This window comes from Leucoraja erinacea, chromosome 16, assembly GCF_028641065.1.
Source record: "Leucoraja erinacea ecotype New England chromosome 16, Leri_hhj_1, whole genome shotgun sequence".
Taxonomy (NCBI): Eukaryota; Metazoa; Chordata; class Chondrichthyes; order Rajiformes; family Rajidae; genus Leucoraja; species Leucoraja erinaceus.
The window spans coordinates 21,620,341-21,644,779 of NC_073392.1; the positions used below are offsets into that span (position 1 = coordinate 21,620,341).

The following is a 24,439-nucleotide window of genomic DNA, read 5'->3' on the forward strand; positions in this document are numbered from 1 at the left end:
GTCAGTATATAATTCCATTTATTTGACATAATTACAAGAAAAATGAGTACAGGTTTGTACATTTCCATTCTCCTAAAGGCACTGACTTGCCTGGTTCAATATAGACCGGAGATCTGCAGTAAACATTCAAGTGGTCCTTCTTCAGTGATGGCAAGACATTTAAAACTTAACATTGGGGTCGTCACCAGTGATTTGCTCCTAACCAGCAAGGATCCATGGATGGTCCAGACCTTCTACAAATGGATGTTCTACCAAACTCATAGGCATTGCCCTCACCAGTGTCCCAGCTGAGCTAGAATAACAGTTGATGCATATTTACCACAAAATGAATTGTAAATAATTGGAAAATGATATGGACCAAATAGAACAGAGTAACTCCTTGATCTTCATGAATAAGATGCACACATGCAGCACTTAATAGTTCAATGCATCAATTATATCTATGCAATTTAACGTGGCTTTATCCCTTCAGTCATCTCTGACCCAGAAACTATTCAAGGGAATATTATAATGCTCACTTCACCTATTAATAAGTTCACGGGGAGGTCAGTCGATTTTACTGATTCTGCAGGACAGCAAAGCTGACCTTTACCAGCTCAGCATCATCAGTTACTTTACAGTGTTCCTTCGGTTTAGTCTCTCCTGATCATCTTTATATGATTTCAGAGTACAACACCAAGTGACTGGTGCACTCTCACTTCCAGCACACAATGATATTTGAATCATTCTCCAATCTCTCGTCCAATTCCTTGTAACTAATTCCTGAGGGAAACAGAATAAAACTCAATTAGGTACAATTCCTTCAAAGAAATAACAAACCCTTCCAACAGATGTTCTTGAGTATGATATAGGTTAGGTGCAGAGAGAAGGGTTGTGGCAGTTGCTAGCTTTGCAGCCTAGGAGTCAGATAAAGTCAGAGGTCAAGACCCACTCGGGTACATCAGTCTGCTGTACAGTGCCCTCCATAATATTTGTGACAATGTATAAACACTGCTGTAATTTCTACATGGTGAAATCAAAATGTATAAAAATGGCCTTTAATAAAATCTGACAATGTGCACTTTAACCACATGTGATTTTTTTCTATTACAAATCTCAAATTGTGGAGTACAGAGGCAAATAAATAAATGATGGGTCTTTGTCTCAAACATTATGGAGGGCACTGTATTTCCAAAGCAATACTCGTTTAATATCCCATTTGATCTCTAAAATATCCCCAGTTCACAGAAGAGTGAGGCCATGTGGAAAAGAACAGGCCAGACTCAGAGCAAATCATCCTCCAACTTTCCCTAGTAGCATTTATCTCAGAGATATAATGTGATATTTTTCTTTTCTCAAACCCAATCATCCTTAAAATGGTGCTAATAGAAATGTTTTAATGCTGCTACTCAGGGGTTTCATCTATGAACCTCACAGCCAACAGATGATGCCCTTCACATGAGAAACGGAAGAAAGGTAGGCTACACAGCCCCCTCAGTTACTCCAGTCAAATAAATCGTGACTGTGATGTGAACTTAGGCCAGTTCCACTTTCCTTGCTGTTCACCATAAATGTTGACTGCACTTTAAACTAAAAATCCTCTTCTACTGTCTTAGTTAGGAACATTTTAATCTGCCCTCTAGGCTCTAGATTCCACTTTGAGTATAGCCCTCCATCCCCTCCTAATCTACCTTATCAAGTTCCTTCCGTATCTATATTTCAATAAGGCTTCTTCACGTTTTTCATTCTTCAAAACTCCATAGGCACAATCTAATCAGTCTTTTCTCAACCAACTCTTCATCAAGGATTAATCTGCTGTACATTCTCTGAATTGCTTCCAATATATGAATAATTGTCCTTAAATAAATGACTAAAACAGTACCTGTGGACTAATCAACAACCTGTACAGCTGTAGTAACACTTGCTTACTTCTGTACTATTCCCCTTCCAAAAATGACAACCAGAGTCATACAGCATGGATACAATTTGTGGCCCAACTTGAGCACATCGCCCAACACGTCCCATTGATCCCACCTACCTGTGTTTACCCAATATCCCTCTAAACCTCTCATATCCACATACCTGTTAAATGTTTCTTAAACATTGTAACAGTACGTGCCTCAACTACCTTCTCCGGCAGCTCATTCCAAATACCTACCACCTTTTATGTAAAAAAGTTACCCCTCAAGTTCCTATTAAATCTTCACCCCTTCACCTTTAACCTATATCTGGTTCTTGATTCCCCGCTGCTAATGATTACTAACATTGCTTTATTCATAAGTATATTCACATTATCTCTGTGTAGAAGCATTTTTGCCGGTCTTTTTAAACAATATTCTACTTTCCCATTCTGCCTATCGAAGTGGATGATGTCACATTTTCCCATCTAAAGCTCCGTTATAGTCTATTAGGCAAATGTTGACCTATCCTTGACTCTGCATCCGTCTCATAATTTGTACCCCCACCTATCTTTGTATTGTCAGAAAACTGGCAACACTACACTTGTTCCCTTTATCTAGATTATTAATTTAGATTGTAAATGCAGTTCTAGCTCTGATCCCTGTGGCATCCATAAGCAATATTTAAAGATGATCCTTTTCTCTCACCTCTCTTTCCATTAGGGAGCCCTCCTTCCAGCCTTGCTAACATAATAAGCCCCCAAAGCCATGAGCTCTTCTGCAGTTATCTTTTAAATGCCATCTTCTTAAATGACTCTTGGAAATCCAAAGGTAGACAAAAATGCTGGAGAAACCCAGCGTGTGAGGCAGCATCTATGGAGCGAAAGAAATAGGCAACGTTTCGGGTCGAGAGCCTTCTTCAGACTGATGCGAGGGTGGGGGGCATGGGAAGAAGAAAGGAAGAGGCAGAGACACTGGGTTGAGGGAGAGCTGGGAAGGGGAGGAGAAAGCGAGTTACGAGTGGGGGGGATGGGGAGTGAGGGCAGAGTTACGGGGTATAGAAGAGACCCTGGTGAGAGGCTCATCTATAGTAGAAGAGGGAAACCCCCATTCCCTGAAGAATGAGGACATCTTCGATGCCCTGGTATGGAACACCTCATCCTGGGTGCAGAAGCGGCGTAGACGGAGGAATTGGGAGTAGGGGATGGAGTCCTTACAGGAAGCAGGGTGGGTGAAACTCTGCTCTCACTCTCCATCCCCCCACACGTAACAAGGGCAGAGTCCCACTTGTCCTCATCTTCCACCCTACCAGCCGTCACATACAAAAAATAATCCTCCGACATTTTCACCACCTCCAACGGGATCCCACCACTGGCCACATCTTCCTATCTCCTCCCCTGTCTGCTTTCCGCAGAGACCGCTCCTTCCGTAACACCCTGATCAATTCATACCTTCCCACCCAAACCACCGCCTCTCCTGCCACTTTCCCTTGCAACCGCAGGAAATGCTACACTTGTCGCTTTACCTCCCCCCTTGACTCCATTCAAGCACCTAAGCAGTCTTTACAGGTGTGGCAGAGGTTCACCTGCACCTCCTGCGACCTCATCTATTGCATCCGTTGCTCTAGGTGTCAGCTGCTCTACATCGGTGAGACCAAGCGTAGGCTTGGCGATCGTTTCGCCGAACACCTTCGCTCAGTTCGCAATAACCAACCTGATCTCCCGGTGGCTCAGCACTTCAACTCCCCATCCCATTCCGAATCCGACCTTTCTGTCCTGGGCCTCCTCCACGATGAGGACCACCGGAAATCGGAGGAGCAGCACCTCATATTTTGCTTGGGCAGTTTACACCCCAGTAGGAACATTGACTTCTCTAATTTCAGGTAGTCCCGGCTTTCACCTCCCTTTCCCAGCTCTCCCACAACCCACTGTTTCCGCCTCTTCCTTTCTTCTTCCCGCCCCCCCACCCTCCCCCAGTCTGAAGAAGGGGCTCGACCCGAAGCGTTGCCTATTTCCTTCGCTCCATAGATGCTGCCTCACCCGCTGAGTTTCTCCAGCATTTTTGTCTGCCTTGGAAATCCAAATGTATCGATGGTATTCCCTTAATCCAGTTTAACTTTCTTAAAGAATGCCAATAAATTTATCAAACATGATTTTCCTTTCATAAAAGCAATATTGTTTCCACTTTGTTTTTATATGATTTCCTATATGTCTCACAACTTACTTAGTAATGGATTACAGTTTTTGTTTCAGTGTCAGGTTACCTGGCCGATAATGCCCTGCTTTCTTTCTCCCGCTGGTCACAAGAAATTAATTACATTTGCAGTTTTCCTTTCTACTGGGATCTTTCGTAAATCTAGGGAATGTTGCAAGATCACAACCAATGCATCCACAATTACTGGGGTCACATCTCTCAAGATCCTAGAATGCATTCAGGTAAAGGGACTTGGATGGACCTTATGGCAAATGACCTTTCTCTGGGAAGAATGATTGTTCCTCCTTTTTGTTCCCAATTGTAACTATTAGTGGGATGTTTTTAATGTCTTCTGCCGTGAAGGCACACAGAATATTTGTTCAAAGTTTCTGTTAGAAAATCTCACTCAGAATCCAAAAAATATTTTGATCTTCCATCTAAAGCTGGACCATGTACATGCATCTCCATTCCTAAAGTATTTAGATTCCAATGATGGAGTGGGTCATTGTAGGATTGTTACCTGTTTTGCAGCAGATCTCATCATAGCTGTGAGAGCCCGTGTAGAGACGTGGCGATTGGCACCTCTCTTCACAGTTGACCTTTACCGGGTACTTGTGCAGTCGACGAATCAAGCCCTTCATCAGTCCAAATTGAATCAGTTTCCTGCAAACATGGAAGAGGCAGATCAGGCATTCTGCTGCAAAATGTTCCGCCAACTCCCCAAAGCCTCTCTGCTGCCCTTTAGCCCCACACAAAATGATTCTCTATTGTGATAGATGAGCGATAGTTGCCCAACTAGATTCAAGCAGTTGATACCATTCACATTACAGCTGCCTGCAACCCTATACTCTACGTTCATTATCGCTGATTGGAATAATGTTTACAGGATGTAAATGTAGACACACATGGAGGCTTCTTCCAGAGAATCAACTTAATTGATAATCTCTAGGATCTAAAAAGACAATGGCAGGAAGTGCCTACAAGTGGATCCTGACATGGACAACTATTACCACTTCTTTGCTGTTACTGAGGCAAAGCCTAGAACTTTATTTGAGCTGCATCTTGAGAATATCCACATTACACCGACATCAGTGCCTCCAGATCAGCGTTTCTCAACCTTTTTACCCTTGCGGAACCCTTGAAATAATTTTCATGTCTCAGGGAACCCGAGTTGGGGGTTGCTGGGCCATTTTGAGATCGCCATTTTGACTTGCGTCACAACGGTGATCTCTGGGATCACAACAGGGACATGTCAGCTGCGCTTGCACAGTTGGGGGAGGGTTGCCAGGCCGGGATTGCCATTTTAACATCCAGCATTGTGTATAGGTGAGTGTTACTGGGGGAATATTGCGTTGGGGGAGGGGGACCCAACAGGTCCACGCTTGGTCTAGTTCAAGGCTGTCAAACACATTTTAGGTCACAAACCCGATTGGGCAAAATACAACTTCATGCTTTTGTTACCTTCGTTTTCTCAACCTGCTCTCATGTGTCTCAGTCTTTGTCTTTCAAAGTGTTTCACTTTACAAATTTTGTTTTTTATGAAGAAGATTGCCTAGCAAGCATTACTTTTATGATTGGTATGAACTTAACAGTCGTAGGCTACAAGAAGGTTGATGAGAGAGAGAAAAAACAATGCTATTTTGCCAGATTGTTTTGGGAGCCACATCCTTTCCATTAATAAACCATTTGAAAACAAACTTAATAAACCATTTGAAATCGAACATTAGCAGACACAAATGTAGACCTAACTAAACAAATTGTTGTTTTGTTAGGTCTACTTCTCCGCCACCATTTTAGCGCTGGCATCCAGGAGAGACTCCGGGTTGTGGCCTCAGTGCGAGTTTCTGGGACGATCGAGAGACTGGGAAAGGCCTAGAACAGAGACGCTTTGCGGTCGGCTGAGCTTTCTCCTCCGCCATGCTGCTCCACAGGGTAAAGAGAAAAGTATCCTGTTGGTTGTTTTCCTCACAGCATTCAAACCCAGCACACAGCCACTCTGCACTGCGCAACCTAACCCCGCTCAGCGCCCGCCCCCTCCCTCCTCATTGGCCACAGCTGACTGCCCAGAGGGCGGACCCTTCTCCTATTGGAGATAGACAAAAGTGCCGGAGAAACAGCAGGTGCAGCAGCATCTATGGAGCGAAGGAAATAGGCAACGTTTCGGGCCAAAACTCTTCTTCAGACTGAGGGCTGAGGGAGAGATAGGAAGGGGAGGAGACAGCAAGGGCTAACAAAATTGGGAGAATTCAATGTTCATGCCCCCAGGATGCGGACTCCCCAAGGTGCTGTTCCTCCAATATCCGGCGTTGCTCGCTCTGGCCATGGAGGAGACCCAGGACAGAGAGGTCGGACACGGAATGGGAGGGGGAGTTGAAGTGCTGAGCCACCGGGAGGTCAGGTTGGTTAATGCGGACCGAGCGGAGGTGTTCGGCAAAACGATCGCCAATCCTACGCTTGGTCTCACCGATGTAGATCAGCTGACATCTAGAGCAGCGGATGCAATAGATGAGGTTGGAGGAGATGCAGGTGAACCTCTGTCGCACCTGGAACGACTGCTTGCGTCCTTGAATGGAGTCGAGGGGGGAGGTAATGCGACAAGTGTAGCATCTCTTGCGGTTGCAAGGGAAAGTGCCCGGGGAAGGGGTAGTACGGGAGGGAAGGGAAGAATTGACAAGGGAGTTACGGAGGGAGCGGTCTTTGTGGAAGACCGACATGGGGGGAGATGGGAAGATGTGGCGAGTGGTGGGGTCACGTTGGAGGTGATGAAACTCTCACACCATATAAGGAGCGCGTGGCTGACTAGGGAGGCAGGTCATGCACACGAACAGCAGCTCAAAGGGAGCCCGATGCCCCGGCACATCTGCAGCCCGATCTGGCACCGGGGACAGCTGCAGCCCACTCTGGCATAGGGGAAATCATCCTGCAGGCTCGATTGGACCCCTTCGCGGGCCGATAGTTTGACACCCCTGGTCTGGTTTATCACTATTTCTCTCGGAACCCCTAGCGACCTCTCGTGGAACCCTAGTGTTCCGGGGAACCCCGGTTGAGAAACGCTGCTCTAGATGCTGCAGTCACCACCACCTCTAGGGTAACTTGCAAGAACGTTTAAATAAAGCCAGGAAGATCACATTGCTGGGAGAAATTCCATTAGCATTTATTTGACTTTCTTGATATGTTAAATTAAACTGAAATAGCACAATGAACGAGTTTTGTTTATTGTTTCTGAGCTATAGCCTGATAATCATGATCCTATGTTTTCAACCTCACCTCTCATCCGCATGTTGAAGTTGCTGAGCATAGCGGGAGCAGAGATCTCGAGCTGTGGTGCCAGGGCTGAGTCCACAATATAACTGGAAGACATCTCGCAAATTGGCTCGCTTGTGTCCTGTGGATGACAGCAGCAATTAACACCTCTTGCTTCTGATGGATCTAACCCTTTGCACAAGAACTCAAAGATGTTATGTATACATAATACAGCTATTTCCATATCTCCTTGAGTTCCCAAAATACGTACAGCTAATGAAGTACTTTTGAAATGGAGGCACTGAGGCTGATGCGCAATTACACAACATTTTTCAGTTAATTGTAGGTTTAATTGCACTGTTAAATAATAATAGAGCACTCATGATCTTGACCAATGGAAACCCATATGAATGTCCCGAAGAAAAATGTTTTAAAAGGAGTCAAATGAATGATTTTATTATAAGAAACGAAAAGAGAATCTCCAGTGTACAAGCCCAGGCGCTCCATTTCTCAGCATAGACAGTCCCGCCATCCCGGGAATTAACCTTGTAAACCTATGCTGCAATCCTTCAATAGCAACAATGTCCTTCCTCAAATTAGGGGACCAAAACTGCACACAATACTCCAGGTGTGGTCTCACTAGGGCTCTGTACAACTGCAGAAGGATCTCTTTGCTCCTATATTCGATTCCTCTTGTTATAAGGTGGAAACTCTCCTGAATGGCCGGGAGACAGTTGCCAATGATGTGCTGTGCCGCCTTCACCACTCTCTGTAGTGTTTTGTGGCTGTGGGCAGAACAGTTCCCAGACCAGACTGTGATGCAGCCCGTCAGCAGACTCTCGATGGTGCAACTGTAGAAGTTTGTCAGGATGCTGGCATTCAGTCTTCTCAGGAAAAAGCCGCTGGTGGGCTTTCTTAGCTATTGTGCCCGTGTGCAGTGTCCATGAGAGGTCCTCAGTGATGTGCACACCGAGGAACTTGAAGCTGCTGACCCTTTCAACCTCAGCATCACCGATGTGGATGGGGAGGTGACCACTCCCCTACTGCCTCCTGTAGTCCACGATCATCTCTTTAATTTTGCTGACATTGAGAGAGAGGTGATGAGGCCCAGGATGGTCGTGTCGTCAGCAAACTTTAAGATGATGTTGGAGCTGTCCTTAGCAGTACAGTCGTGCGTGAACAGGGAGTACAGGAGAGAACTGAGCACACAGCCCTGTGGTGCACCTGTGTTGAGGATCAGTGAGGAAGAGGTGTGGCTGCCAATTCTCACCACCTGGGGCCAGGCCGTCAGGAAGTCGAATATCCAGCCGCAGATGGAGGTCTCAACCCTAAACAAGAAGTTCTCCTCTCTCCGACGAGAGTTGAGCAACATCCTCTCTCGGATCAGTCTGAAGAAGGGTCTCTACCTGAAACGTCAACCATTCCTTCTCTCCAGAGATGCTGCCCGTCCCGCTGTGTTACTCCAGCATTTTGTGTCTACCATTGTTTGTACTTGTAACAGTTTGATGGACCAAAATATTATAAACTGGATAACTCCGGCACAATGCCGAGGGAGGGATGATCTAGCTCAACATGGGGATAGTACATGGAGGCCACCTACATTCCTTTTTCTAGCTTCACAATTTGCAACTCTTCAATATTTTTGAAGATCCCAACCTGAAGCATCACCTATCCAAATTCTCCACAGATGCTGCCTGACCCGATGAGTTACTCCAACACTTTCTCTTTATTTCAGACAGTATAATTCTGGCATGGCTTGGATTTGAGGACCATCTGAAATGCTGAGGTGATGTGGAGCTGGTATTATTTTGAGATGTTTATGGAGTCACAATTATTCTCGTGTGATGGGCTCAAATGACAGATATAGGTTAGGAGGAAATTTCTTTCTAAAATTGATTTTTTGGCTGCCCCATGGCCAGTATCACTATCAGCAGGGTAGATTCAATGATTTTGGGTGAGCAGAATGGATCTTTTCACTGTCTGAATTTTGAAACAAAAGTCTAGTTTTAGAATCCAGACCCGAAATGTCACCTATCCACGTTCTCCAGAGATGCGACCTAACCCGCTAAGTTACACCAACACTTTATCTTTTATGGCAAATCAGCATCCGCAGTTGCTTGTATCCAAATCTAGTTTTATTAATTGGACATCAAAATTGAACACGGATGGGTGCAAATGACACAATGCTATTTGGTTTCCAATGCTTTATTTGAATCATTCACCATACCTGGCTTGGTGACATATGCCAGGCATTCCTCCTGCAAAGACTTGTCGTCCACCAGATCTTGCACTCCAGGAGTAGGGCAGTACACATTAGAATACTGCAGGGGCAAAAGTACAGGAAACAGTTAAGAAGTAGCAGCAGTAGCAACATAATTCCTGCAGGTTCAGCAAAAAATAAGGATTTTTATTTGCATTAAAGGGAGAATGGGGCAGCAGACAAAGATGCTATTTCAAGCTACAGTTATAGAAATATACATAATACCAAAATTCTCCATACACTCACCTGGAATATTGGTACTAAAGTCACAACTCCATAGTACCTGTGAAACAACATATATTACATTCAGAGTATAATTCACATTAAATAAATTCTCACATATTTTAAGAGAACAAGTAATGCAAAATATGACCTGGTTAAACTACAGTCTCATGCTGAGATTAAACAACAGGTTATGCCTAGTCCAAATTAAGAAACAAAAAATGGAATAAAGTAACGTTCCCTTAATCCAAATCATTATAAAACATTTAGCTCTGCTACATATGAGTCGCCGAATTACATTTACAGTTTCTGAATCGCAATGCTAAGGAGAAACTTTGTCAGGTATCGGAGGAAAAAAATACATATAATTTTGTTATAAGAAATGCACATCTCTTTCAACAATCTGGTGGAGTTGAGGCTAGTTGCTTCTAGTTCAGTTCTGTGGCCTTTGACATGGCTGATAAGATTCTATTTAGGCCTGCAGACTGTGCTACACGTGGAACAGGTAGCTCTTGATGCGGCAGGAGTGCAGTTTGATATATTATGCATTCTTTTAGTAATGCACGGCCTCCTTGTGCTTCCAGACAGAGTCATGGTACTTAATGCCTGCTTGGATGTAGCTCCACTATATTGAACAATCGAAAGTCAGGGATTTCTATGCACTGGCATGAATGCGATTTCACCTACAAGAGACAAGACAAGATAGATTTATTCATCACATGTGCCAGATGGCACAGTGAAATGAAATTCCCATACAGCCATACAATAAAAAAAGGGACACAGCACACTATAGGGTTTGACATAAAACATCCCCACACAGCAGAATCAAAGTTTCCCACTGTGTGGGAAGGCACCAAAGTCCTTGAGACCTAACGAGACCTTGAGAGCACCCTTGACGCAATTTTCCTGCTTGTCCTTCATTGACAAGTTGTTCTATGACTTTACCTGTCCTCGTTTTTGCGTCAATAATTGGGGTGTTGCCCCCACCAAGATGGTGGTGCTTCATGCCTTTATACCACTGCACTTTACTGCTGATTGCACATCTGTTTATAGGGGAATTTAATTATTTTGATGACAACAAAGAATTACAAGTCAGGTTGGTGTGTGTTTTGGAATGGACTATTCAGACAATTTCCCTGGTAAAGGTTATGGATGAGGGCGAGAGTGTGTTGCACTGACTGAATCGTGCCTCTGGGGCTGTCTGTATGATGTTTGCTGGTGCTCCCTATGATCATGTGAGCTCTCCCCTTGGTGGTCTGGAGGAAAGCCAGGCCAGATGGGAATTGGCTACAGTATATTACCTTGCATGTAAGGAAGCAGGGAACATATGCAAACTCAACGCAGATCGAACTCAGGTTGCTGGAGCTGAGGCAGCAGCACAAAAAGCAGTGCCTCTGTGCCGCTCTGTAATCAAAATAGTTAAGTGGACTTTACTCCATCTAGGACCCACAGTACAAGGCATTCACTGGTACTTATCAGCCCAAGGCTGATGCAGTATGCTGACCACCTCAGATAATTCAGATTATCTGACCATTACAGATAATCCATGATTTGAACTAATCATTCTTGAATGATCAGTGAACAGCCATATTCCTGTGAATGATTTTTAGTTTTTAACTAACCTGTCATGTATATGCCTATGACTGTATAGAACTTGCACTCTTTTTAAACTGTGCTTTCACTGCACCTGTAACACTATATTTTGCACTCAATTCTCTCTTTTAACATGCTGTACTAATAGATGGAATGATTGCACCATATATGATATATATACTAATATATGAATTGATATGGTAAGATCTGCCTGGATTGCATCCAAACAAATGTTTTCACTGCATGCCAATAACAAGCCTATACCAATAGAGGAATATTTACTCTGTACCTAACACAGGTAATAGGTGTCCAGAGAATGTGAATAGCAGAGCACATACTATCAAATTGATTATTTTATTAAGCCTGATACTCAACACTTAAAATAAACACTGTTCCAATCCTTGATGGCTTCACCTTGATCTGTAAAGCTGTGTTTGCCTAACTAGTCAGCGAATCAAAAAATAATGAAAGGGAATGAAATAATTTGCCGGAAATTGATTGTCACTTTCCAACTCACAATAAATTCTGTACTGCGATCCGCACCAGGTTCAATTCTACATCAGCTTCTGCAGAGATTTTCTGGATGTGACGGAATCCATCGATGTATGGCAGAATCTGAAAGAGACAGTACGAGCCAAAACTGAATGCAAAGCTAAAGGCACAACTGTTCAATAACAATCACTGCCCATTCAGCCTTGCATCCTGATAGTCACATAAAATAAAGTTGGGAATTTCTATATCCAGAAAGAGAGAGAATCTGGAGATCACCACGGATGGAAAAATATAAGAAAAACATACAAATCTAGGAGGGTAAAGGGAATAGAATGTCATTACAGCAAAGTCAGCTGAGATAAAATAGAAGGTTTGATTGGAGTAATGGAGAAATTGGACCAAATGGAATGTTTCGGCAATGAATATATTCAAGAGAATTTGCCTCTATGCCACCAATCTAAAGCACAATCTTCCCTCGTCTTCTCCTTAATTTAGATATATTAGGGTTCAGTGTGTGAGTCTCTTGCTGCCTCCAACGATCAAATAATTCCAATGTTTCAGAGTTAGTCATTCAAGTGGGGAGCTGAACAGTACATATTACAACTGACTGACTCTCCCACTGATATTTAGAACCGTACAGCAAGGGAACAGGGCCTTCGTCCCACGATGTCTCTGCCAAACATGATGTTGAGTTAAAGTTATCTTGTCTGCTTGCATGGGATCCATATCCCTCCATTTCCTGAATATCCATTTGCCAATCCAAAGGCTCCTTAAAAACCATTATAATATCTTCTTCCACCACCACCCCTTGCAATGCATTGCAGGCATTTATCACTCTGTGTATAAAACATTGCCCTTTAAACTTTCCTTTCTCACCTTAAAGCTATGCCCTCTAGTCTGTGACATGTCCACCCTGGAGAAAAAGGTTATCACTGTCTAGTCTATTTATATCTCTCATAATTTTATATATTTATCAGGTCTCCCCTCAACTTCTGACGCTACAGAGGAAACAAATCCAAGTTTGTCCAGCCTTTCCTTATAGCTATTACCCTCCAATCTAAACAGCGTTGTGGTCAATCACTTCGCATCTTCTCCAAAGCTTCCACATATTTCCTGTATTGGGGCAATCATGCACATGGTACTTCAAATGTAGTCTAACCCAAGCTTAATGCACCATGACTTCCTGACTCTTATATTCAATGTCCCGAGCAATGAAGGAAAATTTACCAAGTTCCTCCTTTACCATTATTTACGTGTTGCCACTTTCAGGTGGCTATTGATTTGGAACCCAAGATTACTTCTCTGTAAATCAATACAGTGCATCAATTATTGCAACCTCCAGGAAAGGGAGTGGTTGCTCTGCCAGATATCCTTCCATTATCTAAAAATTCACCTGGAAGCAAAGGTGCATGATAGCTATGCCTTCATTTTTTCATCCCTTCTCACTCACCTGCTGAGTAGTGAGGTCCCAGTGGATTTTGATAAAATCTTCCTTACACTCAGTGAATACTGGCACATCATACTCCTGTACTATAGGCTGGTCCCTCCGCTGAGCAATCACTTTTAGGTGAATGGTATTTGATTCATCTACAAATAGAACAAAACATATACTACTTAGAACATTGTATGGTCTGCCATTTTACTTAGCATGATTGAAAATCATTAGAAAAAGGCAATTCCGTTTTCAAGAATTGCTCTCAAGGTCCTATCTTTCCCTTCTGGGTAGACAAAACTTTCCATGTTGCAATTGGAAAGTCATTGATACAGTTGAAAAATCCCAATATGCGTGCCTGTCGATTGAAGTGACTTAGGAAGCCATTTAATGGCAACAAAATGTTATAAAGAATAACGAAGAGGATTACATTAATCAAGGTGCATGGCAACATATTCAAGGAAACCAGCCAATAAATGCAGATCCTTTTTAGCAATACTCATAAATCAAGAATGGAAGAGAAACATAATTCAAGGGTTAATAGTGAAAACAAATTTGGTTTTCTAATCTACTTGGTCTTTATTGGTGTGTAATCTTCACGTTTATTGCACAAAGGTACAAAAAGCAAATGAATGAAAGGTATGCAAAAGGACAAATCAAAGCCAGCAAAGATAATCAAGGAAAGGTGGAGCCCACAATAGCCCATTGTTGGCTGTGGAGAATTTAAAAGCCAGATTTATCACTTCTGAAACTTTTTAGATTCCAAAGGAATCAAGAAAAAGCTCAAATAATGCCTTACTATTGATGAAATGCAGTGAGCAAACGCCATAATTCCCAATATTTTCAATCTTGATACCAGATGATGAGCCCATGTACTGACAGACATACCTATTGGCAGAGAACACTTTCCACGAGCATTCAAATCCTCCAGAATAATAGTCATCAGTGGGATCAGTTTCTGCTTGCTGTCATCATTGGAGATGAAACCACTTTCAAGCTAGAAACAGAAAGCTATTATAGATCATGTCGTGCAATTTCAATTCACCTACAGCAACACCTTACAGAATCTATTTAAAAATGCCAATGATTTACGACTCCCCCTCCACCCTCTTTTTACACCTGATTTGTCACTGGTGGCATTGAGATTTTCGCCATATTGGTTTGGATTCGGGGCTTGAATTACCAAGCCTTCTGGCTCAAACATCCATGTGCAACCTTGTATGCCATTAGCTTTCAGATGTTTGGAAGGATTTTGACATGTACTCCTATCCACACAAAGTTTATCGGTCCTCATTAAGTTGGGCCCAATGTCTTTGGTAAAAGGGTCCCAGGAGAATTGGACACCTGCACAACACGCTTAGAAACTTCTGTCCTTTGCTAAAGTACTAAATTCAGATGACAAAACATGGCAGGAAACAGTTAAGGTCATTTTAAACAGCAATAGATGCAATTCCAAATAAATATGTGCAAATATTTTATGCACTTGAATGTTCCAAAGGTATCAAGGTTTGCTTCTTTGATCAGTTTTCTGGAATTGAGAGACAGAATTAAATAGAAGATTCTAGAAAGTTGAATGTTTTTGTCTTACCCTGCTCTTACCTCCAGTGTAGTGAGATAACCTGCCAACTTTTTAACGATTGGCTCCAAGGAGCAGGTCTTAGCTTTTGCATCACAAACAAAGCCCAAATTGAAAAGCAGTGCATTCCTCACATATTTCTTATGTTCAATGCATACGGGGCAGCCAATCAGCTTCTTGTCCATAGCAGTACTTAGCATATAATAAAAAAAACAAAAAAATAGAGAATTAAAGTAACATTCACAGAACAAATGCTAGGCAGCATTTGGAGTACTGTGCGCTGTTCTGGTCGCTCCCTTTATAGGAAGAATGTGGAGGTTTTGGGGAGGGTGCAGAAGACATTTACTAATATGCCTCCTGGATTCAATATTAGCTATAAGGCAAGGATGGACAAACTTGGTTGTTTTCTCTGGAATGTTAGAGGATGATGAGAGATCTGATTGTTTATAAAACTGTGAGACATAGGGTAGGGTAGACAGTCAGAATCTTTATCCCCAGGGTTTGGCTTTAAAGTGAAAGGAGCAAGGGATGCACGGTACAAGTATATTTCCTCCCCGTGCAGTTCAGTGCTCATGTCTTAGAACAAATGTGTATTTATTAAGTTCCGAGTTCCATCATAGACATATCTAGCTAGCAGTGTTGTTTAGCATCGCAAATATAAATCATGAGTGAGAAGTCATCATTTGGACTATTGTGAACATAGAACAATGCATCACAGGAACAGGCACTTTGGCCCACAATGTCCTTGCTGAACATGATGCCAAGTTATACTAATATTTGCTGCGTGTACATAATCCATATTCCTCCTTTCCTTATATATTCATGTGCCTAGCAAAGAGCCTCTTAGATGCCTCTACGTCTGCCTCCACAATCACCCCTGGCAGAGCGTTCCAGGCACCCATCACTGTGTGTAAAGATTTTGTCCCACATGCCCTCTCGTCCCTGACATTTCCCATCCTGGGAAAACGTCCTGACTGTGCATCCTATCTATGCCTCTCATAATTCTACATACTTCTATCAGACCTCAAACGAGAAAACAATCCAACCTCCAGCACCACCCCTCTTTTGTCCAACTTCTTATAGGTAATACCCTCTCATCCAGACAGCATTCTGGTAAACCTCTTTTGCACGCTCTCCATAGTCCCCTCATCCTTCCTGCAATAGGTGGGCGAGAACTGTGCACATACTCCAGATGCAACCTAATCAAAGTCTTATAGAACAGCAACATGACTTCCTAACTCGTATACTAAATACACCGATCCATGAAGCAAGCATACCATACGTTTTCTTTATCACTATTGTTGCTTTTTAAGAAGGTATGGAATTAGACTCCAAGATCCCTCTGTAGACCAATGCAGTTCAGGGTCTTTCCATTAACTCTCTACAATCCCCTTACATTCTATCTCCCAAAGTGCAAAACCTCACACTTGCTCACATTATCACCATTTCTCCATCCACTTCTGTAACTGATCTACATCCCCTGCATTATCCACAAATCCACCAATTTGGGGGTCATCTGCAAATGTATTAACCCATTTACACCCATGTTGCTTTTATATATCACCAACAACAGAGATCCCAGCCTATTTCCCTGCAGCACTCCTCTGATCAGACTTGCAGCCAGAATAACAACCGTCCACCATAACCCTGTCTTCTACGAGCAAGCCAGTTTGGAATTCAAACAATCAAATCACTGTGGATCCCATACATCTTAATCTGAATCAGCCTATCATAACGGACTTTCACAAATCCATGTCAACAACATCCATTTCCCTATCCTCATCAATCAATCACCTTCGCAACCTCCTCAAAAAACTTATGTTTCTATGACTTGAACTGTTGCAATAAAGCCATGTTGAATGTTGCTAAGTTGCCCATTCTCTTCCAAATGCAAGTAAATCCTATCCCTAAAAATCCCCTACCACTGACTTGGGGTTCACTGGCCTATAAGTTCCTGCATTATCTCTACTTCCTTTCTTAAATAAATGAACAACAACAACAGTTCAGTCCTCCGGGACCTCGTCTGTGGCTAGGGAAGATCTTTGTCAAGATTCCTACAATCGCCTCTCTTGCTTCTCTCAATAATCTGGCACCGATCCCACTAGACCCTGGGGAGTTATCCACCTTAATGCTCTAAGAGCCACAAAACCATCTCCTACTTAATCTCAAACTGCTCGTGCATATTAGTGTTCCGCACACTGATCTCACTGTTCTCCTTGTCCACTACTTGGTGAATACAAATGTGAAGTAGTAATTTCATACCATCCTTAACTTGAGGCACTAATTCCCACCTGGACCCGGGAGTGGGCCTACCTTCTCCCTGATTACCTTAACTTTTAATGCATATTAAAAAAATTAAGTCTGATTTTCAAAATATTGGCAAAGCCAAAAAGTGGATTAATTGGTTTGCTTTTTCAAAGTATAGAATATTCTCTTTCTACCATGTATGATTCTAACTGCACATGATGTTTCTTTGTTGCAACAGTGTCTCTACCATCATACTAGACTTTACATGGCACAGGTTCCAGCTCATCACACAGTACCCATGAGGAAACAAAGCAAAAAATAAAAAATAAAAAATAAATTTAAAAATATATTTTTATCACTTACACAGTAATAAGTTTGTTCTGTAACTCTGGCTTTGTGATGATGTACACTTGGACTGTATCAAACAATTCTCTTGAGATATACTCTTCAGGCACCTGCAATAGACATTGACATTTGATTCAAAGAAAAACTGAATAGCTGAGTGTTGCAACATTTTGCTGATTAATAAATTATTAAAAAGTCACTAAGTAACAGGTTAACTAATAAATAAACTACAGTGAACGAGTTGGCATCCTTTATGCTGAAAGAAATGTCTTAAATAGAACAGTGATTCTGTGCCGAAACACTGTATAAAGTAGAAAAAGCCAGTACCTTCACCGATATATTGGTGCCGCGATTGTAGTACAGGGGGAAAAACCTTTAATACTGCATGGTTGAATTTCAATCTGGTGCTCTCAATTCATCACCTTATTGCTTTATATTAAACTACAACTACCAAACCTGCAAATTACTTAAATCGTTTAACATTGTCATAGGAACATTAAGAAAACTTGACATTAGAGATATTAGAGCAGATGATTGAAGGTTCAGACATGACACAAGGTTTAAGCAACATTTTGAAATGAGGAAATAGAAGCTGAGAATTGGAGGAGAATCCAGAGTTAAGGGCCTTTCGGTTGAATGCATGATCTTCGAATAATCTTCGAGTGATCTCATATTTCTGGAGCACAAAGTAGCCTTGCATAAACTGCAGAAGGAACACATTTCCTCACAAACTCCCCATCCATCTACTCTCATATCCTCATTAGTCACCTCAGAACCCACAATACCAGCGTGGAATCAAGATGAGGGACTGTCAAATATTAGATTGTGTTCCCAGACAACAGTGCTCAGATCTCAGAAGGGTCCCGACCTGAAAGGTTACTTTCTATTTCCTCCACAGATGCTGCCTTACTCATTGAGTTCATCAAGCACTATGTTTTGCTCACGATTCCAGCATTTATACTTTCTTGTAGCTCTGATCTAAGACAGTTGCTGGCAAAGGTAGAATTTTCCTTGACATGCAGCATAAATCAGATAATGGAATCATCAAAACTAAACACTGCTGCCAGTAGCGGAGACCCATTCAACTGTCATTAGCACTGGCTTTGTTTGAAAATTCAACCTTATACATCCAATAACTTGACTCTCTATTTTTATCTCAAAATCGATGGTCATTAGTTCAGTCCCTACATGTAACTTCACACATTCAGCTTCACAAGGGAGTGATAAACTATTGACATCTGTTAAAAAGGTCCATCTGCTGACATTCAATGCCACTATTTACAAATTATTTGTCCCGAAACGTCACCTATTCTTTTTACCAGAGATGCTGCATGACCCGCTGTTACCAGTATTTTGTCTTATCTCCACTATTTACAAGTTGGAAAGATAGCTCTCGCTAATATCCTGACCAATAACTGTCAATTTGTATAAACAGTTTATCTAGACTTTCATGACACTACAGACAGGCTGTATTTCTTATGCAGCATTAACTGTATAATTTATTTTGTTGTAAGGGAAACAATGTTGTGGAAGATTCTTTTTTTGACCAAATAGGATTGACAGAATTCAATTAAATATGGCTACAGCTCTAGCATGAGTAACCAAGTCAATGAGTTAACAACATTAATCGTCAAATAGCAAATAAATAATTTGCATTGAAAACATTTGGCTGTAGGGTGACATCTTCTAAAATTGTGGATTCCTACAGATTGTAGAGTAGCAAATGTGACTCGCACCATTTATGAAAGGAGCAAGAGAAAAAAACATTGACTTGTTAGTCTAATATCAGTAGTAGAGAAAATTGTGGAATCTATAATATTAAAAATATCAATGAGTAAAGCCAAAATGAATGTTTGAAATTACATTTGACTAATCTATTGGATTTTCCAAGGATGTAGCAACTAGAGTAAATGTATCAACTAGAGTAAATGTGGAATTTCAAGAATCTCAGCTAAACTGTAAAAACATGGATTGAAAGGCAATTAACACATAAAACAAGAAAATAGGAATAAATAAAGCCTCAAATAGGCAGACTACGATTAACAGTGTACTACAGAGATTAACGTTGGGGCTCAAGTATTCACAATCTAGATGGACAATTTGTCTGAAGGCATCAAATATCTTGCATTCAAATGTGCTGATGACATGAAACCCAGTGGCAATGGGGATAAGGATGTAAAGAGACTTTAAGCAAATTTGTACAAGCTGCGCTAACGGGGGTCATTACAAATGGACCACAAGGGGAAGGACAGCACTTTAGTAGAAAATCATTTGAAATGTAAAGAAATTGGGAAATGTTATTCAAATGGACCCGGGTACCCTTGCACACATTACTGAAAGCTAACATGTGTTAGCAGTTAGAAAATTATATGGTTAAGTTGCCCTTTATTGCTTGAAAATAGAAGTACCCAAGCAAGATTATCTCACTATAATTACATAGGGCCTTGGTGAGAGCACAGTTAACGTACATTGTATAATCATGGTCTCCTTTACCAAAAAATATATGCACTTGCTTTAGAGAATGAGGTGACCTCATTAAAGCATACACAATTCTTAAGGATTTTAAAGGCATAGGTGCAGAGCAGATGTTTTCCTTGAGTAAGATGGTCCCAAAATGAGGAGTGGACCATTTGAGAAAGTCAGAGGGGTGTATTTTTGGCTTTCTCTGACCCCAGTATAGGGAGGTTTCACGGCAGTCGGGTCACGACCCATGACCCGTACTGTTGCTACGCTACTCCAAATGGATTACACGCGATAAACTGCAGGTAGGCACTTACCAATGTTTCCAGCGTAGCAGGCCCGTTAAAACCCGCTGAAATTGTCAATTTTTGCGCTGTAAATAATTATGGAAATCGGGATAAGCGTGTGAGACATTTAGCCTACTTCAGAATTCCAAAAGTGAGGAGAAATGACGGTAGATAGAAGCGAGAGCTGAAGGGACAACAACAGACAGAGTGCTTAGCGAACATTGGCCGTTTGCTCACTGCATTTCATCAACTAAGGTGTTTTTTCTTGATTCCTTTGACATCTAAAAAGTTTCAGAAGTGATAAATCTGGCTTTAATTTTTTTAAATCGCCCATGGTTCCCAAGTGGGTTTTTACATACAAAATGAAAACGCATCTGAAGAAAAATTTACAGCCAGATTTATCACTTCTGAGAATTTTTAGATACCAAAGGAATCAAGAAAAAACACAAATAATGCCTTACTTGATGAAATGCAGTGAGCAAACGCGATAATTCCCAATATTATCTCAATGTTTACCAAGCACTTTAGCTGCTGTAGTCCCTTCAGTTCTCGCTTCTCTTTACCTTCATTTCGCTTCACATTTGGAATTCTAAAGTTGGGTACATGTCTCTCACACTTACCCCGACTCCCACAATTTTTTTCAGCGCAAAAATTCAACATTTTGGCGGTTTTTAACAGGTAGGAAAGTACGCGTTTTTGGCATTAATAACATATACCGGAAGTGACGGATGTTCTCCAGATGGATTTAGCGGCTCCGTGCGTCAAGCCCTATGACCCAGTGACCTTACGTGCAACCTCCCTATACTGTAGAAGTTTTCTTGATGGGTTCTGGATGTAAAATGAACCATGGCATAAAGGCAGGAAAATTATTTCTGAAATAAATCAGTCATGAACTTGTTGACCAGCAGAGTTGACGCCAACTGGACTGCTCCTGCTCTTACTCAAACTGTTTTGCTTCCCATTGGAACCTCTTTCCCACATCTCTGCAAAAGTGGGAAATAAAGCTAACACTTCAAAATAAACACCATTTAAAACATCTTCTTCGATAGCTGCCAGGGCATCAATTATTAAACATAGAAAATAAAGAAATGCAATCTCCTGAAGCTAAGATCAGACATGATTTCAGAGATTTGATACTTAAAAGTTGCAAGATGGCACAAAGAAGTGCTGATGCTAGAATCTTGAGTAAAACACAAAGGGCTAGAAGAACTTAGTAGATCAAGCGGGAATGGACAGGCGGCGTTTCAGGTAGAAAGCCTTCAGACTGTAGTAGGGGGCAGAAAACTGGAAGAGAGATGGGTTCAGGCCAACATCTGGCAAGTGACAGGTGAGGATGTAGGTGAGATGTTGACTGTCAGATGGGTGGTGTAAGTGAAGAAAGGTTGAGGTTATAAGGAGACAAAGGGGTGTTAAACAAGGAGTGGAGTGAAATGTAAAGCCATGGGTAGGGATATATGTGGAAGATTGTGGAAGAGGTGGGGTAAAAGGGAAATGAAGGAGTCAGGGATGAGTGTATTAAGGAGGGGAAAGGAATAGGGTGATTGGTTGGGTGGGAAATAGTGGGAGAAAAGGGTGCACAGCCTGCGTACAGAAAAGAGAGGGGTAGGGGGATACTATTTGAAATTGAAGATTTCAATGTCCATACCAAAAACACAAAGTGTTGAGGGACTCAACAGGTCAACCAACATCTGCTGAGTTCCTTGGGTCTCATGTCATAACATTGGGTAAGCTATCCAGGCGGAATATGAGATGCCGTCCCCCCCCCCCCCCCCCCCAGTTTGTGTGTGGCCTCACTCGGGCAATGGAGGTCAAGGCACCACTGGGCGTGGCAAATATTTGCGTGTTGTCCTACAAGAGAATCTACCACTACTCATTGGAATCATTCCACCATTTGCCTTGTGTACTATTATAGTCATAATACGATGTGACAGGTTAACGCGCAAAATAAAGCTTTTCGTCGTCTCTCAGTACACGTGGCAATAAACTAAACTGCAGACACTGGAATATTGAACAAAACAAAGCACTGGTGGAGCTCAGCGGTCAGGAAGCATCTGTAGAAGGAGTGGATAGACGACACTTTGGATCGGGACCCTTCTTCAGCCAAAACTAAACTAACACCCCCACTGTTCACATGCAAGTGCAACTATTAAACAGGTGGGCGCAGCCTCACTCCAGGAGCCTTCGGCACGGCAGGCAATGCAACTGGAAAAGTGGCTGAATTGCAGCTCAACCGGCCTACGTGTTGATGCAGATGCCACCGCAGCCCCTTAGCCAAGGAAGCCACATGTGCCTCGCTGGATGGGACGGGCTGGTTCTCGCGATCCGTGCTCTCCGGTACCTGGAAGGTGATTTTCGGACCGAGGGTCGGGTGAAACTCGCTGAAAAAGACGCATTCAATCCTGCTACCCATCGCCCTGCGTGAGGCCGGGCTCCTCCTCCCGGGCCCGAGGCCGCGACGTCCAAAGATCTTAGAGCAGAGCGACGTGCAGGCGCGGTGACGCAAGGACGCAAGGAGGCCAGCGCTGGCGGCCGCAATCAACATCAAAGATCCTATAGCAGATGGGATCAACATTCTATGATCTTTGGCCGCAATGGCGGAGCCGAGCGCCGAGTTCTGGCTGTACCGCATCCTGCGCAAAGCCGCCAGCACGGCCGCGCACCTTCTGTGTCTGGGCTTCACTGTCGGGATCGGGGTTGTCAGTAGGCCGGGGACGAGTGAGTATGATATTTGAGCCACCGCCTTCAGGACAGCCAAGGCCGTAGGTGCGCGCCATGTTTGTGAGCGCCCGTAACTAGGGGGGCAGTGCTCCGGGTGGCGACGGCGTCGTCCAAGGGGCGGGATCCATGTGTACATGTGATTTGATGGCCCCCACAATATGTGGGGAAACTCTGGCCTGGAGAGCGAATCAGATGCTGGAAGCAAATTTCTTTATGTTTTTAATCAACTTGTCAAACACTTGTATCTATAAATGACCCTGTGAAACAAAAAGCTGGAGTCTCAGCATCTCTGGAGAGAAGGAATGCGTGACGTTTCGGGTCGAGACCCTTCTTCTCAACCCAAACGTCACCCAATCCTGCTCTCCAGAGATGCCGCCTGTCCCGCTGAGTTACTCCAGCTTGTTGTGTCAATCTTCGGGATTGGATAGGGATTGGACAGGCTAAATGCAGGAAGAATGTTCCCGATGTGGAGGGAGTCCAGAACCAGGGATCACAGTTTAAGAATAAGGGGTAGGCCATTTAGGACTGAGATGAGGAAAAGCTTTTCCACCCAGAGAGTTATGAATCTATGGAATTCTCTGCCACAGAAGGCAGTGGAGGCCAATTCACTGGATGCTTTCAAGAGAGAGTTAAATAGAACTCTTAAAGATAGCGGAGTCAAGGGATATGGAGAGAAAGCTGGAACGGAGTACTGATTGTGGATGATCAGCCATGATCATACTGAATGGCAGTGCTGGCTCGAAGGGCCGAATGGCTTGCTCCTGCACCTAATTGTCTATTCTCTATTGTTTATTGAACTTCATTCTCCTTTGGCAGCCTGTGGCTCCAGGAGGAAGAAGAGGAGATGAAATTAAAAAATATAGTTCATCTGAGAACAGCCAGCAGGAGTATGATGTGGCTTGTGATCTATGTGGTGCTGGTGGCCCAGTGTGATGATAAATGAATGAATAAGTAGTCTTAAGTAGTCACGTACAAGGAATTTGCCTTGGTGCTCTGCCCATAAGTGGCAACATGACATACAGTGACAGTTAGGAATGATACATTAAACATTAATAATAAAACATTATTGATTAAACATGTGAATTAAATAAAATACCAGAGCAAAAGGAGGCTACAAATATTTGGTTATTGAATAGAGCTACTACTCGTGAAAAAAACCTGTTTATATGTCTGGCTGTGGCAGCTTTGACAGTCCGGAGTTGCCTTCCAGAGGGAAGTGATTCAAAGAGTTTGTGGCCAGGGTGAGAGGGGTCAGAGATGATCTTACCCGCTCGCGTCCTAGCCTTTACATTGTACAGTTAGTTCATCAATGGAGGGAAAGCTGCAGCCAATAACCTTCTGAATGTTTCATTGTACTATATCTGAGATAAGAGCTAATATATTTACTTTTTGTTCCAGGTCTATTTTCTTGGCATCCATTTCTGATGGCTCTGGCAGTAAGTAATTTGCTGTTGTATATTGTCTTTGGGGATTTTCTTTGGGGACTCCCCTTTG

At 42.6% G+C, this 24,439-nt stretch overlaps 2 protein-coding genes across 2 annotated transcripts in view; one reads left to right on the forward strand and one right to left on the reverse strand.

The window, feature by feature from the left end:
* Positions 1–23,096, reverse strand: nprl2 (NPR2 like, GATOR1 complex subunit). The gene is made up of 11 exons (XM_055647817.1): positions 22,566–23,096; positions 17,499–17,590; positions 14,912–15,080; positions 14,201–14,309; positions 13,331–13,467; positions 11,906–12,003; positions 9,820–9,856; positions 9,541–9,634; positions 7,338–7,455; positions 4,591–4,733; positions 1–762 (listed from the first exon to the last, which is right to left on the reverse strand). The coding sequence occupies exons 1-11, from the start codon at positions 23,079–23,081 to the stop codon at positions 695–697; spliced, it is 1,581 nt and encodes a 526-aa protein (XP_055503792.1). The 5' UTR covers positions 23,082–23,096; the 3' UTR covers positions 1–694.
* The window catches only part of LOC129704590 (transmembrane reductase CYB561D2), a 6,109-nt gene continuing 4,641 nt past the window's right edge, over positions 22,972–24,439 (forward strand). The window contains exons 1-2 of the mRNA XM_055647818.1: positions 22,972–22,990; positions 24,344–24,381. Coding sequence (XP_055503793.1) covers positions 24,370–24,381 — 12 coding nt within the window. The 5' untranslated portion in view covers positions 22,972–22,990; positions 24,344–24,369. The remainder of the gene's footprint in view (positions 22,991–24,343; positions 24,382–24,439) is intronic.